The sequence below is a fragment of the Hevea brasiliensis genome, chromosome 4 (genome assembly GCF_030052815.1).
Source record: "Hevea brasiliensis isolate MT/VB/25A 57/8 chromosome 4, ASM3005281v1, whole genome shotgun sequence".
Classification (NCBI taxonomy): Eukaryota; Viridiplantae; Streptophyta; class Magnoliopsida; order Malpighiales; family Euphorbiaceae; genus Hevea; species Hevea brasiliensis.
In genome coordinates this window covers 8,982,326-8,997,932 of record NC_079496.1, presented here as the reverse complement: position 1 = coordinate 8,997,932, position 15,607 = coordinate 8,982,326, and the positions used below count along the sequence as shown (strand labels likewise).

Genomic DNA, 15,607 nt, shown 5'->3' with positions numbered 1-15,607 from the left:
TAAAAGAAGTATTTTTTAAACAATTTGTTTAAATTACGAAGTACTTTTTTCACACTAATAATATATTTTCCTTGTCTATTTTTATTAGTGTTAAATCAATTAAATTGTAATAGAATATTTAATTAAAAAAAGAGAGGGTGAGGTGATAACATTAATTTTTAGGAAATTATAAAAATAATTATTATGTTAAGTAGATATAAAGGTAAACTAATAAAAATTAATTAATATTTTTTAATTTTTTCAAAACAGAATAGAGAGAGTGTTTGGTTAAGGAAAAAGTTGCTAAATTTGATAAAAAAATAAAAACATATAAATATAACATTTATCACATAATAAATATAATAAAATATTATTTAAAATTAACAATGGTAAATATAAAAAAATAATATTAAAGAAAAAAGGAACAGTACTCTCACAACAAAAATCACACACAGTAAATTAAAATGAGAAATATTGATTTTAATTCTTTGAACAAGAATTTAATTGCTAAAAAAATAATAGAGGGAATACATTAAATGCTCTGCTAAGTAAATACGATAAATTAGTTATTAAAAAAGTGAAAAAGAATATTAAAACAATGTGAAGTGAAATAATATTAAAAAATTTATAAGTTTAAATTAATATAAATTTAGTCGCAAACATGTAGGTGCAGATTATTCTATTATAATTGAATAATCAAATTAAATAAATAAAATTTAATTATTTTAATAAAAATAAATTCAGTTAGATTTAATTTTAAATAAGTAATAATTAAAGTTTATAATTTTTAATTATCAATTCCATTACTTTTAATACAGTGACTAAATTAATCAAAATAATTAAATTTTTATTAATTAATATATTATTTATAATTATTATTTTTATAATTTTATAATAATATTTAACTTATAATTATTACCTTATTAATATTAATCATATTTTATTATTTTTTATAAATAAAAAAGATTATAAATATATTTTTATTAATATTTTATTAAATAATTAATAATATAAAATATATATTTTATTTTTTCAATTAATTCAATTATAATCAATAATTTATAAAATATTTTTTATTTTGATTGATTTTAATTTTTTCTCCTTTCTATTCTATTAATAATTTTTAAAGTCAATTAACAATATTAAAAATTCATCTACTCAATTAACTTTTCATAATTCGGTTTTTTTTTTTTTTTTTTAAAATCTCCACAATCAATACGAGAAGAACTCCGACCCTACCATCGGTTCTTATCAACTTTTTCATTTCATGGTCAGGATTCAATGTTCTAATCCAAAGGTTTTAAAATAATGTACCCAGCTCAAGGGGACCGACCATAGAAGACTTGGCGGTGTTGGAAGTCGTCATACAGTAAAGTAAAAGCATTATAAGTAATCCTAAAAGTTTCACTTGTTTATTACGCATCAGTGAATGAGTTCTATGCTTCAAATTAAGATGTAAGTTAGCTGCTGGATCCTCCTCTTTTCTCTTCTCAATCGCATCCCAGTTTGTTTAATTCTGTTGTATATTATACTCCTCCTCTCCTCATTACCAAATCTAATTGTATTATATATTATGCCAATTTTTTTTTTTTTAATCCCTGTTGAGAATAATTTTTATAGAAACATGTTATGAACATTTAAAATTTCGGTTAACAGAGTATTGTGTTCTTTTTTCACAGATGCCGATGAGCAGTGAAGTGAACTCCACGGCCAATGAAGACTGCGTAACGATTGATATTAATGAAATGCTTACAAAACTTGAATCTCAAGTATCCTCTGATAGTTGCATTTTCAAAGTCCCTGATGAATTACGAAGCGTTAATGAGAAGGCATATGAACCGCAGATGATTGCAATTGGTCCTTATCACCACGGTAAAGCTCACTTAATTGCCATGGAAGAGCACAAAATACGATATCTTCAAAGCTTCCTTCGACGAGGAGATAAGAATGACGTATCAAGTTATGTCCAGCTCTTAAGAAGGTGGGAGGAAAGTGCTCGTAAATGTTATGCAGAACCCTTGCACCTTTCTGAAGATAAATTTGTAGCAATGATGCTTCTTGATGGTTGCTTTATTATCGAGTTTTTATGCAAATTGACAGAAGGTGAAGCTGACCCTCTTTTTCGGTTGAATCATAAATTGACTAGATTAAAGCTGGACCTGTTATTACTTGAAAATCAACTTCCATTCTTCATACTTTGGGAGTTGCTTGTCATGAGCAATGTAATTTCAAAGCCAGGAATCAATTTCATTAAGATGATTTTGGGGGCCTATAAATGGTATCGACCAGGCCCAGCGTATGTTCCAAGACTTTTATACACTTCAGAAGAGGTGAAGCAATTCAAGAATCTACTGGGATTGATACATGACCACTGGCAACCTTCCTCTAAAAGAATGCTGGCGTATTCGGAAAGAAAAAGAAATGAAAGAAAAAATGAAAGAAAAAGATCTACACGTTGTGCCAGAGAGCTCAAAGAGGCAGGGATTGGGTTCAAGAGTGTTAAGGAATGTAATATGTTCGATGTAGAGTTTGAAAACGGAAGAATTAAAATCCCAGAAATACGAATTGTAGATAAAACAGAGTGTGTCCTGCGAAATCTTATTGCCTATGAGCAGTTAACTTATTCCCGAAGTCCTAAATACTTCACTGATTATATGATATTCATGGATAGCCTCATCGATTCTGCAAAGGATGTGGAGATACTTTGTCGCCAGGGGATCATTGAGAACCGGATGGGTGACGATGAAACCATTGCTTTTTTATTCAACAAGATGGGGCAACATGTCTTCTGCAACAGAGTTCTCTACGCTGATATAGAGGACAAAGTAGACAAGCACTGCAAAAGAAAATGGAATCTGCAGATGGCCAAGTTAAGGCGTGATTATTTTAACAGCCCATGGGCATTCATCTCGTTTTTAGGTGCTATAATCCTGCTCCTTCTCACCGGGATTCAAACTGTGTATTCAGTTCTTTCTTATTATAAATAAATGCCTTTCTGATTCATGTTGTCATGCATGAAAGCTCATGTACTAAAAGTGTGTAGTTCCTATCATACATGTATGCTAAAAAGTTGATTAAGTAAAGTTTGGTTTAAAAGCATATATATTTGTTGTGAGCTACTTCTATAACTGTTCACTTTTTCATTAGCATATAAGAAACTTTTAGCAGAGTTTTTGGTTAATTTTTCACTTTTTTTTTTTCTGCAAGTAGATGAATTTACTTGGCAAAACTGAAGTTACATACTGGATGTGGACAGGGGGGTGTAAAGTTGTCAAATTTATTCAGCTTTCTCCCTGGGACTCTTGCTATTGCAGCGCTTTTACCTCCTGATGAGGATAGGGATGAGGATGAGTTTTATTGGAGTCACTTCTTCGGGGAATTTCCCCGTTAAAATGGGGTATAATTTGCTTACAGGGGTGTCTTCATCTTCCAGTTCCTGCTGGCGAAGATGCGTGGAAATAGCAAGGTCCACAACGGGTTAGATCCTTTCTTTTGTTAACGGCACATGATAAATTACTGACTACTGTGGAAAGAACTCGACATCATTGTGTGAAGTTGGAGAATGAAATAGGCTCGATTGTGTAGTCACTCTTTTTAAAGAAGTTATGTCTTTCACTATGTTTCTGCTGGATAATTTGAGCATATTCCTTCAAGAAAACCAAGCCAAAACAGAATTCTAAACAGCAATTCTTAAATTCTCCCAACAATGAATTGAAAAATAATAACGTTGATTGTAAATAGAAATGAATGGAGGAGATAGAAGAAAGAGATAATGAATTTCTGTTCAAAACTGTTGTTATGTATACAACATTTACATTTCTTCAAATAGATACAACAGTTTACTTTGTATCTATTAGAATAATTACATCTGTTCACTTGCATCTTTTATAACAGATATAACAATTCACTTTGTATCTCTTAGAAAAATTATATACATTCACTTATTTCTCTTAGAATAGAACAATTACATCTGTTTATATATAACTCATAGAATAGATACAATAATTGGTAATAAACAATTTCTTTTGATGCCTTTTAATGAACAAACATAACTATTTCAATATGGGACAATTTTTATATCACTAACTATTTATAACAATCCCTCACTTAATTAGTGATAAACACAATCAATTTGAATTAAGATTTATGCATACAGAAGGTTCCTTTTGACTTAAACCTACTATTAGTATAAATACTTTAAAATCTCATCGAAATTACTGATTATATTTAAATATTAAACCATAATTCCTATATTGACATAATCAAAAATATTATACATATAAATTTTATCAACTTCTTTAGCACATTCACCGTGACCTTTAGCAACATATTATAGCGTTGTGCTACATCCTGGATTTATGAACATTTATAAAGTTTTATTATCCAAACTTTAATAGAAGCAGCACCACTTCTTGTGTTCATAGGTGAAGTTTATTCTAAGTCACAATTATAGACTTCTTGGTTCTAAACCAAACCCAGTATCTTCATTAAGAGTAATAAATACTCAATATTTTTTTCTTGAATACTGCTTAAATTTTTAGTGCTCGCAAATTGTCACAAATTATAACTTGTTATTACTTTTTAAACCTTTAAAATTGCTAAGCAATAAGAAAGGTAAGGTTCCTATTACTAGTAACAAGTTAAAAAAATTTTAGACTCTTCGCACATATAATGCTACTAATCATATCCCTTGTGAAGCCCTTTGGTTAATGAGTCAGCAAGATTGTTCTTTGATCTGATATATATAACTGTGATAATACCATCATAAATTAGTTATCTAACATACTCATGTCTTAAAGCAATACGTCTAGACTTGCCATTAGACATAGTAGCTTCACTATTACAGTGCAAAGAGATTGTTCGCATCAGTTGTGGTAATAACTTTATATAAAGCAATAAATTTTTCAGTCATTCTGTCTCTTTGCTTACTGATACTAAAGCAATAAACTCAGATTCTATTGTGTAATGAGTGATGCATATTTGTTTCTTAGAAGCCCATGAGATAGCTCCTCCACCTAAAGTGAATATCCAACCAAAGTAGACTTATTATCATTAATATTAGTTATCTAACTGGAGTCATTATAACCCTCAAGTACTAAAGGAAACTTATTATAAAATAAGGCAAAAGACTTTGTCCTTTTAAGATAACTGAAAACTCTTCTAACAGTTCTCCAATGATCAGTGCTAGGATTATAAGTATATCTTGAAACTTTACAAATAGCAAAAGCAATATCTGGCTTAGTACAATGCATAGTATACATCAAACTATAAATTGTACTAGCATAGTCTAATTGACTCATAGATCTTCTCGAATTTTCAACTAATTTGTTAGAAACATTAAAAGGATTGTCGCAATGGGTTTGCGGTCGCCTGGACGAACACTCACCGAAGTGAGAAAGAGTGAGGAGTCTCCACTTTAATTTTAAGAGAAATTAAAGGAAACCATTTATGAAACACAAATTTAAATAAAACCACTTCGAAAACAGAGATTCTAGGTTCGGGGTCCATATACGGATGGGGAAGGTGTTAGGCACCCCATCTCGTCCCTCAATGAGGGTGAGCAGATTTAATTTTTACTAAAATCGGTAGTTAGGGGGATTCAAATGGAAATGTTAATCCTTTTGATAAAAGGGAATATTTGATTTTTCACTAATTAGGATTACCCAGATACATAAGTAAATGAGACAACCTTAGTGAGTGGATGTTGTGTTGTGGTTTATAGAATTAGTTTGGGTGTTTATTAAAGTTTAATTTTGAAGATCGGATAAGGACTCTCTTCCGACCTCTTTTAGATATTTATTAAAGATTTAGATTGAGAATCGGATAAGAACTTTTCTCCGATCTCTTTTAGGTATTTGATTACAATTAGGATTAAGAACCGGATAAGAACTCTCCTCCGATCTCTTATTATTAAAATTTAGATTGAGAATCGGATAAGAACTCTCCTCCGATCTCTTATTATTAAAATTTAGATTGAGAATCAGATAAGAACTCTCCTCCGCTCTCTTATTATTAAATTTTAGATTGGGAATCGGATAAGAACTCTCCTCCGATCTCTTTTAGGTTAAAATTAGAGTTTTTGGATTGAGAATCGGATAAGAACTCTCTTCCGATCTCTTTTAAGTATTCGTTAAAATTATGGATTGAGGATCGGACAAGAACTCTCCTCCGATCTCTTTTGGGTTAAAATTAGAATTTTTGGATTGAGAATCGGATAAGAACTCTCTTCCAATCTCTTTCATTTTAATAGGAGCCGGAAAAGGACTTTTCCGATCTCCCGAAATTTGATTACAGCTACGCATCACAAGAGCCTAAAACTAAGGGTTCTGGCATTCGAGGATGCCGGGGATCGGAATAAGGCTTCTTTTAACTCATTGATACCTTGTGACTAGACAGGGGATACTAGACTGAATTTTCGACCTCCAATGTGGTCGCCTTATCAGTACCTTTTGATACCTGATTCATTCCATTTATTTATCTTAGATTTGGTTTTATTCCGTCTTATGACGTTTTACTCAATTATCTTCTGTGTTAGTATAGTTATTCAACTTTACTATTTTCCTGACTTGTTATTCAGACCTTCTATTATTTTAAAGAAACGCTTAAGACACTGTTACCTACATTTTATCCAACTGCTTATACGTTACTCGGGACTAGAACTCTTGCATTTAGAAGTAACAAAGATTAACAAAGGGATGGACTGGTTAACGAAGAAGTAAACCCAGGAATGACCTTTGTCACGTTTTTTAATGCAGTGTAAACTTGGGGAAAATTACAGACACAAAGATAAAGGAAATACGTAGAATAAAACGAGCACTTGATAAAGCAGCGATATAAGTACTCACCTGTAGGGAGCCGAATCTACTAAACTAACTATGGAATCACGTAATAGGACTACGGGTTGATAGCCGGAGGACTAAGGTTCGCCTTGAAATGAAGGATTCTTTGCTAAAATGCAGTCAGGTCCAAATAACCGAGTTTGAATGAAGTTGAGCTTGGACAACGGGAGTGGAAATGAAGATAACAAAAACAGAAAGCGAGAGCGTCACAGGATGATGAACAAACTGAAAATGAAGAGTTTCAATATTCAAAAATCCATTTTTAAGAAAATACTTCAGAAAACTGGTTTCAAAAGTTTTTCTTATGAAAGCTCAAAAATAATAGAGTAACGAACTGAATTAAGTTTCAGAGTCCTTCCACTATATTCACTATTTTTTCTGTTGTCCCCGCTACAGTTTTCATGCAGGTATTTATAGGGACCGGGTGCTCCCAATGAAGGGTCAAGATTCTCCTTGAGGGAGATGGAAGGTTAGGATTTCAAAGGACATGATCTGAGGCTCGGGAATTAAAGAGAATCAGAACGAATGGCTGAGATCCCTTTCAGAATATTTGTCCTTTCTCTCTTTTAATCAGACGACCCAAAATTTCCTTGTCAAGGACGATCCGAGGGTTGGGAGTGAAAGGCGCTGGTCTTGTCGTCTTCTTCTTTGATCTAAGGGCTCCAGGCTCGTCCTTACAAATGAGATCAACGGTGGAGATTGGGATGTACAGCACTGTCATGACATACTCTGGCATCTGTCAGTAATGTGGGTGATTCTCAGGCGTGCGGTGGAGATCTCGTCTGCAACGCTTTAACTACCTCGGCTCTGATTATGACGACAGTTATTGGGAGTTGTCTTATTCTCCTTGTTTTTCGATCTCCCCTCCTTACCGATCCTTCTAACACGATCCTTTTCCGTTCTCTCATGCTAGGCTTCCCTCTTCCGACCTTTCCAACTCCGATCTTCTCCTTCATCCGGTCTGGTTCAGTCAAAGCATTTATTTCCTTCGATTCCCAAGATGTCCGCTTCGTTTTCTGCTTAGCAATAAATGCTCGGTCCTCCCTTATATATACCCTCAACGGGAAAAACCTTCCGCATTTGATTTTCTCCCCTTTCCTCCTTACTTTTCCTGTTCTAGTTGCTCCGGCAACGATCCCAGACATGATAACCGATTTTGATCTTTTTCCGGTTGCCTTCTTTGTTCCTCGCCTGAAAATTTACGATCCTGGTGACAAGGGAATTATGATAACCTCATTTGATGCCAGTGAGAGAACCGGACTAATTCACCGACCTGGACCAAGGACCTCGATCGTGTCGATCCCGAATCGTTCGACCGATATAATCTGCGAATTGATTTCGGGCGAGAAGACTGCTAATATTCCCCTTAACATCGGTGACTGCCCCTTGACGCTCATCTGGCTCCTCACCACACTGGGTGTTTCGACAGCGGCTCGATTTCGAGCGATAACATTGATGACGACCTCTCTCATTCTCATGGGAGTCATAGTCCCCCCATCTGAGCTGTACATCTATCTGATGTCGACGGCCGGTCTCCTGGTCAAACACATCTTTTGACTCAGCCACGAGACTAGGCTTTGACATAGGACTTTTAGATAGGATGTTCCACCGATCTCTAGAGATCGCCCAAATGATGTAATCCGACCTTTACTGTAATCCGATCTCTAGAGATCGCCCTAATGATGTAATCAGACCTTTAATGTAATCCGATCTCTTGAGATCGCCCAAATGATGTAATCCGACCTTTTGGAAATAAAATTTTTATTTTGTCAATTATCATTTTATCATTATTGTATTGGTTATTTTCCGATCTCAGAAGTATTTACCCGATCCGATTCTTAACTTAAACGACCCTTAACCGATCTGTGATTAGAAATATCTATCTCAAATCGCCGATCTCTAACTAGCCGATCTCCCTAGGGAATCTCCAGAATATTAGTGAGATGTGTCAGAAAAGGCTGGCGAATCCCGCTAACCGATGCGCCGCTTGGGACACCGTGAACATTAAATGCTCGGACGGGTATAAATAGGGGATGGGTCAGCCATTTGCTTTCTTATGTCATTTTCAGTATCTTGCGAGCGATTCCAAAATTCTCTCGATTTTTCAAGTTCTTCCGACACCGATCAAGCTCCGGTAAGGGTTTTGATCCTTCTTTTAGTTTAAATTCTCTATTTCCTTTGAAAATGAGGGCTCCGAGGGTCAGAGAGCGGCAAGCCCCCTTTCCGTTCACGTCTCATGGTCGTCAGACGAAGTTGAGGTGGTCGGACCGATCGGGCGACCTGAACCTCCTACATCCTCCGTTCCCGCCCGTGGCCAAGCGGGACCCTCAAGACGAACACATCCTTCAGGGAGAGAAAATCTTCCCATGGATGAGCTGCCATCGATCCTTCAAGAAACCGACCTGCAATCGTTCAGCCAGGAGTATAACATTCGGCCCGATTCATACGAACTTATCCGGTGTCACGGCGATCACCGAGCCGATCACTTCTTCGAAGAGAATGATATGATCATGGTATACGAAGAACAATTAAAAGCCGGGCTGCGGTTCCCTCTTGACGACTTCTTTAAGGAGGTTCTAAAATTTCACCAAGTGTGTATAACTCAAGTTCACCCGAACTCATGGTGGATCTTGGTAGCCTTCAGAGGCCTCTGCCGGGCTAAGGGGCTCAGTCCAACGGAGAAGGTATTCACCGAACTACATAGGCTGACTCGCCGAAAGGACGACGAGTACTGGTTCTTTCAGGCGAAGCCACATTGCGGGCTCTTTACCGATCTGCCCTCCTCCCTGAAGAATTGGAAGAATCGCTTTTTTATCCTGAGGAGCAAAATTCCGAACGGCTTTGAGGGTTTCCCACGTAGCTGGCTGCACCAGGGTCCCTTGCTTCCGAGGCACCTCGCCCTGAGTAGGGAAGAGGGTGCAATGGCGATGGAGTTGAAGGATCAGATGTCCAGAGAGAAGTTCTCTTGTTTGGATGCAGTGACTGCCGAACTGCATCACTGGACAATGGAATTGATCACTGGCAAAGATCGCGGGCTTCAGCTCTCTAACCTTGGCATCGGTATTTTCTATATCTCAGATTTTTGGACCTTAGCGATCTCACTGACCTCTTCTTTGTGTAGGTATGGCAAGTGTCGAAGCTTCCAAGGAGAGTTGAAAGCGGAAGAGAGAGATCTCCCGGAAGGTACGGGAGATGAAGCGTTCTGAGCTGCTTCAAATGCCCGGTCATGAGCCCGGAGAAATACAAGGAGGTTCTTCTCAACCCTCGGGACCGCCGACCATAGAAGTGGTCCGATCTCCTCCTCGCCAAGAAGAGCCGCCTCCACCTCCTCCAGCCGCTTCGAGCGCGGAAGGGGGTCCTTCCCATCCTGCTGTGAGGACCCTTTTCCGAGGTGCTCAAGTCCTAATCCACTCGCTGGAGAAGAACCGCACGGTTCGGGAGAATCCGGGCTTTGCTAAGGTCTTGGGGTCCTCCATCTGCCTTCGGGAGGATCGGGATAGGCTGTCCCCGGACAATCTTGATGACATCCTGACCCGATCTATGAGCCTGAACGTGGAGTGCTTGGTGAACCAGCACATTGTCCGGGAGAAGGCTCACCGCCTGGGTAAGGAGGTCGAGAAAATGAGTCATCAAGCGGCTTCCCTCCGATCCCAACTGTCATCCGCTCAGAACTACATATCACAAATTGAGGGGCGAATGAAGTTCTATGAGGATAAGCTGGCCGAACAGGCTCGAGTTCTGGCCGAGCGAGATCATGTTCTTGAAGAAGTTCGGGCGCTCCGAGCCAGTGAAGTTGCTCGCCTCACTGAGGAGCTCAGAGCAAAAGAAGAAGAGGCGATGACACGGGAGGCCGGTGCTTATGTGACCGCTCATAGGGATCTCTTGGCCGAGCTCAGGAAGCGATATCCCGAGGAGGACTTCACTTGGATGGTAGATCTGGCTCCCCAGGACAAAGGTGAGGATAGTGAGGAGGAGGGTGAGGGTGAAAGAGGAAGCGAGCAAAATGTAGATCAGGCTGGGGGTGATCCTCCAGCCGAATGACTTGTACAAAATTTTAAATGAAATGAAGGTTCCCTTTTGTTTAATGAATGGATGTGATCGGAAAATCTCTAATTTGTATAAGTACTTGATTGTTTGAGTATATTAAAACAACAACTGAAAGTGATTATTGATCTAAGTGTAAGAGGTCGGAAAACATAATAAGCATGAGATCGGCAGGGAACCAACGCTAAACGGGACTTGACTAAAATTGGAAATTTGACTTGAACACTTAAGATCGGGATCATCATTAAACTGGATTGGAACTTTAACTTTATCAAACGATTATTTCCAAACTTTTAAAAGGGAGATCGGCAATAAGACTGGCGACATGAAAACCTGATGTTGGTTTGGTTTCGTCAAACAAGAGATCGAAAATGTGATTGACTTGGCCAAAGAACTCGGTAATTGATTTGAGAGACCGGTGAGGCTTTAACTGATATGGGGACTTAGTATGGATTCGATTCTTTTTGAAGAGAGATCGGAAATGTGGTTGTTTGGCAAGGAGAGATCGGAAATGTGATTGAACGACATGTGGATTTGGTCTTGGAGATCGATTTCTAAGTCTTTTTGATTTCAGGGATCGACCAAAATATGGTGTCGACAGCTGCCCCTCTTTACATAATTTCTATTAAAGGGAAAATTTTTCCCGCGTAGGAATTATGTAAAGATTTTCGACCCATATTTTGGGCGATTCGGGAATTGAAGCGTGGAAATTCAAAAACAAGGTTAGGAAATTAAGACCTACTTAGGTTAGTGACTTGGAGATTGGTAACGGGAATTTAAGATGCTAGAAAATCAAAATCAACTTGGATCAAGGAACCAGAGGTTGATAACAGGAAATTTAAATACTGGAAATTAAAATCAACTTGGATCAAGGAAACAGAGGTTGATGACAGAAAATTTAAATTCAGGAAAATTAAAATCAACTTAGATCAAGGAACCAGAGGTTGATAACAGGAAATTTAAATGCTGAAAAATTAAAATCAACTTAGATCAAGGAACCAGAGGTTGATAACAGGAAATTTAAATGCTGGAAATTAAAATCAACTTGGATCAAGGAAACAGAGGTTGATGACAGAAAATTTAAATGCAGGAAAATTAAAATCAACTTAGATTAAGGAACCAGAGGTTGATAACAGGAAATTTAAATGCTGAAAAATTAAAATCAACTTAGATCAAGGAACCAGAGGTTGATAACAGGAAATTTAAAATGCAGGAATTTAAAATCAATTTGGATCAGAGGTTGATGACGAAAAATTTAAAATGCAGGAATTTAAAATCAACTTGGATCAAGGAACCAGAGGTTGATGACAGAAAATTTAAATGCAGGAAAATTAAAATCAACTTAGATCAAGGAACCAGAGGTTGATAACAGGAAATTTAAATGCTGAAAAATTAAAATCAACTTAGATCAAGGAACCAGAGGTTGATAACAGGAAATTTAAATTGCAGGAAAATTAAAATCAACTTGGATCAAGGAACCAGAGGTTGATAACAGGAAATTTAAAATGCAGGAATTTAAAATCAACTTGGATCAAGGAACCAGAGGTTGATGACAGAAAATTTAAAATGCAGGAATTTAAAATCAACTTGGATCAAGGAACCAGAGGTTGATGACAGGAAATTTAAATGCAGGAAAATTAAAATCAACTTAGATCAAGGAACTCCAGGAAAATTAAAATCAACTTAGATTAAGGAACCAGAGGTTGATAACAAGAAATTTAAATGCAGGAAAATTAAAATCAACTTAGATCAAGGAACCAGAGGTTGATAACAGGAAATTTAAATTGCAGGAAAAATAAAATCAACTTGGATCAAGGAACCAGAGGTTGATAACAGGAAATTTAAAATGCAGGAATTTAAAATCAACTTGGATCAAGGAACCAGAGGTTGATGACAGAAAATTTAAAATGCAGGAATTTAAAATCAACTTGGATCAAGGAACCAGAGGTTGATGACAGAAAATTTAAATGCAGGAAAATTAAAATCAACTTAGATCAAGGAACCAGAGGTTGATAACAGGAAATTTAAATGCTGGAATTTAAAATCAACTTAGATCAAGGAACCAGAGGTTGATAACAGGAAATTTAAATGCTGAAAAATTAAAATCAACTTAGATCAAGGAACCAGAGGTTGATGACAGAAAATTTAAATGCAGGAAAATTAAAATCAACTTACAAAGCAAGTCTAATCCCGACACGAGAAATTCTTCCCCGATGAAGTGTACTTAACAAGATCCCAAAGGCCAATGATTAATGGAGGACGAGTTACAAGACTTGACCTACGACCTCCTTTCTACGGATGCCCCTTTTCTGTTCTTGGCCTTCTTCTTATTTTTACGAAAAGCTCCCTTGCGGGTTTTCACTTTCCTTTCGTCCATTTGACTAGAAGCGCCCTTCCAGGTTTTCACCTCTAGTTTTTTTTTTTTTTTTCCCTGTAAATCTCATAGTAAAGTACGTGAGGTTATCAATTTTCAAATTCTAATCTTATGGCAAAAATTTTAACTGATTAATAGCGCATTAAATAAAGAGATTGAAGAAGGATAAAAGTAAAGAGTGAGTATACGGGAAAGATAAAAGCAAAGTGAATAAAGTATGACTTTATTATGGTTTTAAGAAACAAAGATAGAGTTTCAAAGGAAAAGGGTACAAGGACAGATCTCACATATTCCTTGTAGTTAGCTTTGAAGTCCCTTAACTGCCATTATTTCCAGTACTCTGAAGTCTCATGCCATGACGGTTTCTTTCCATCCTTGGTTTCATGCCCCGTTCCTTATTTCTCCCTTTTGGTTCTTGGGATGCCCTTTCGGGTTTTCACCCCTAGATTTTTTTTTTTTTTTTTTACTCGCTCTTTCAGGACGCCCTTTCGGGTTTTCGTCCCTCACTCATTTTGCAGAAAGCGCCCTTTCAGGGTTTTCGCCTCCTTTCACACATTTTGCTAGGAGTTCCCTTTCAGGTTTTCACCCCTTCCCCTCTTTTAGGCGTAGTATCTTTTGACGGTGTCGGCATTCACAGGTCTTGGAAATTCTTCGCCGTCCATGTGGGTCAAAATCAGTGCCCCACCAGAGAATGCTTTTTTAACCACATAGGGTCCCTCGTAGGTTGGTGACCATTTACCCCGGGGATCATTTTTATTTGGAAGTACTTTCTTCAGGACTAGGTCTCCTGGTTGGAATTCGCGTGGGCGAACCCCTTTATTAAATGCCCTGGCCATTCTTCTTTGGTATAACTGCTCGTGACATGCCGCCGCCAGCCTCTTCTCATCTAGCAAGTTTAATTGGTCCAACCTTGACTGGATCCATTCCGATTCATCAATCCCTGACTCTTTCAGAATTCTTAGAGAAGGAATTTCTACCTCAATAGGTAGTACAGCTTCCATCCCGTAAACCAGTGAGTATGGGGTTGCCCCAGTTGATGTCCTTACTGAAGTCCGGTATGCGTGAAAGGCGTAGGGGAGCATATCATGCTAGTCCCTATAAGTGACCGTCATTTTCCGGATTATTCTCTTGAGGTTTTTGTTTGTAGCCTCTACTGCTCCATTCATCTGGGGGCGGTACGGGGAGGAATTAAGATGTCGAATCTTGTATTGGTCGCATAACCTCTAGATCTTCGGACCATTCAAATTTTTGGCATTATCAGTGATAATTTCGCTGGGGAGGCCATGTCGGCAGATGATATTATTTCTGAGGAACTTGAGGAACGTGTTCTGCGTGATGTGAGCATATGATGTTGCCTTGACCCATTTAGAAAAATAGTCGATGGCTACTAGGATAAATCTGTGCCCATTGGATGCCTTAGGGTTGATGGGACCAATCACATCAATGCCCCACATTGCGAAAGGCCATGGTGAGACGAGGTTGAACAATTGGTGAGGCGGAACATTTATTGGGTCTGCATAGACCTGACACTTATGGCACTTTCGAAAATATTCGACGCAATCCTTTTCCATGGTAGTCCAAAAATATCCCCGTCGCATGATTTGCTTAGCCATCATATGCCCATTGGCATGGGTTGCACAATTTCCCTCATGAGTCTCGAAAAGGATCCTCTTTGCTTCTTTTGTATCCACGCACCTCAACAATTCACCGTTGGAGCTCCTCTTGTATAGAATTTCTCCACTGGGGAAGTATCCCAATGCTAATCTCCGAATCATCCTCTTTTTGTTTTTGCTCGCCCCTGAGGGGAATTCTCTGGTTCTGATGTAAAGCAGGATGTCATGATACCAAGGTTTACCATCAGGTTCTTCCTCAATCATGAAGCAGTATGCTGGCTCACTCCTTGCTTTGATCTGCAATTCCTGAGTCATCTGCGCTTCTTCTATTTGAGCCATAACAGCCAGGGTGGCTAAGGCATTTGCAAATTGATTCTTGTCTCGATTAAGGTGAGTGAAAGAGATTTCTTCGAACTTCTTGATCAGCTCCAGTAGGTATTTCTGATATGGGATCAGCTTCGGATCCTTAGTTTACCATTCTCCTTTGACTTGATAAATAATCAAGGCTGAATCCCCATATACTTCCAACTTCTTGACTTTCATTTCAATGGTAGCCTGTAAGCCCATCACACAAGCTTTGTATTCTGCGATGTTGTTGGTGCAGTCAAATCTCAATTTGATAGCTATCGGGAAGTGTTTCCCTTCCGGGGATACCAACACAGCTCTGATTCCATTACCGGATAAATTGACAGCTCCGTTGAAATATATTTCCCATACATCAGTTGGTTCTTCTTTTTCGCAGTCCACTTCGTTAATAT

The 15,607-nt window shown here is 37.6% G+C and overlaps 1 protein-coding gene across 1 annotated transcript; it reads left to right on the top strand.

The window, feature by feature from the left end:
- Positions 1 to 1,326: 1,326 nt before the first annotated feature.
- LOC131179172 (putative UPF0481 protein At3g02645) lies at positions 1,327 to 2,982 on the top strand. The gene is made up of 2 exons (XM_058145240.1): positions 1,327 to 1,434; positions 1,659 to 2,982. The coding sequence occupies exon 2, from the start codon at positions 1,659 to 1,661 to the stop codon at positions 2,964 to 2,966; it is 1,308 nt and encodes a 435-aa protein (XP_058001223.1). The 5' UTR covers positions 1,327 to 1,434; the 3' UTR covers positions 2,967 to 2,982.
- The last annotated feature ends 12,625 nt before the right edge of the window (positions 2,983 to 15,607 follow it).

Coding starts and splice junctions, on each gene's coding strand:
- LOC131179172 (XM_058145240.1), top strand. CDS start 1,659: ATGCCGATGAGCAGTGAAGTGAACTCCACGGCCAATGAAGACTGCGTA.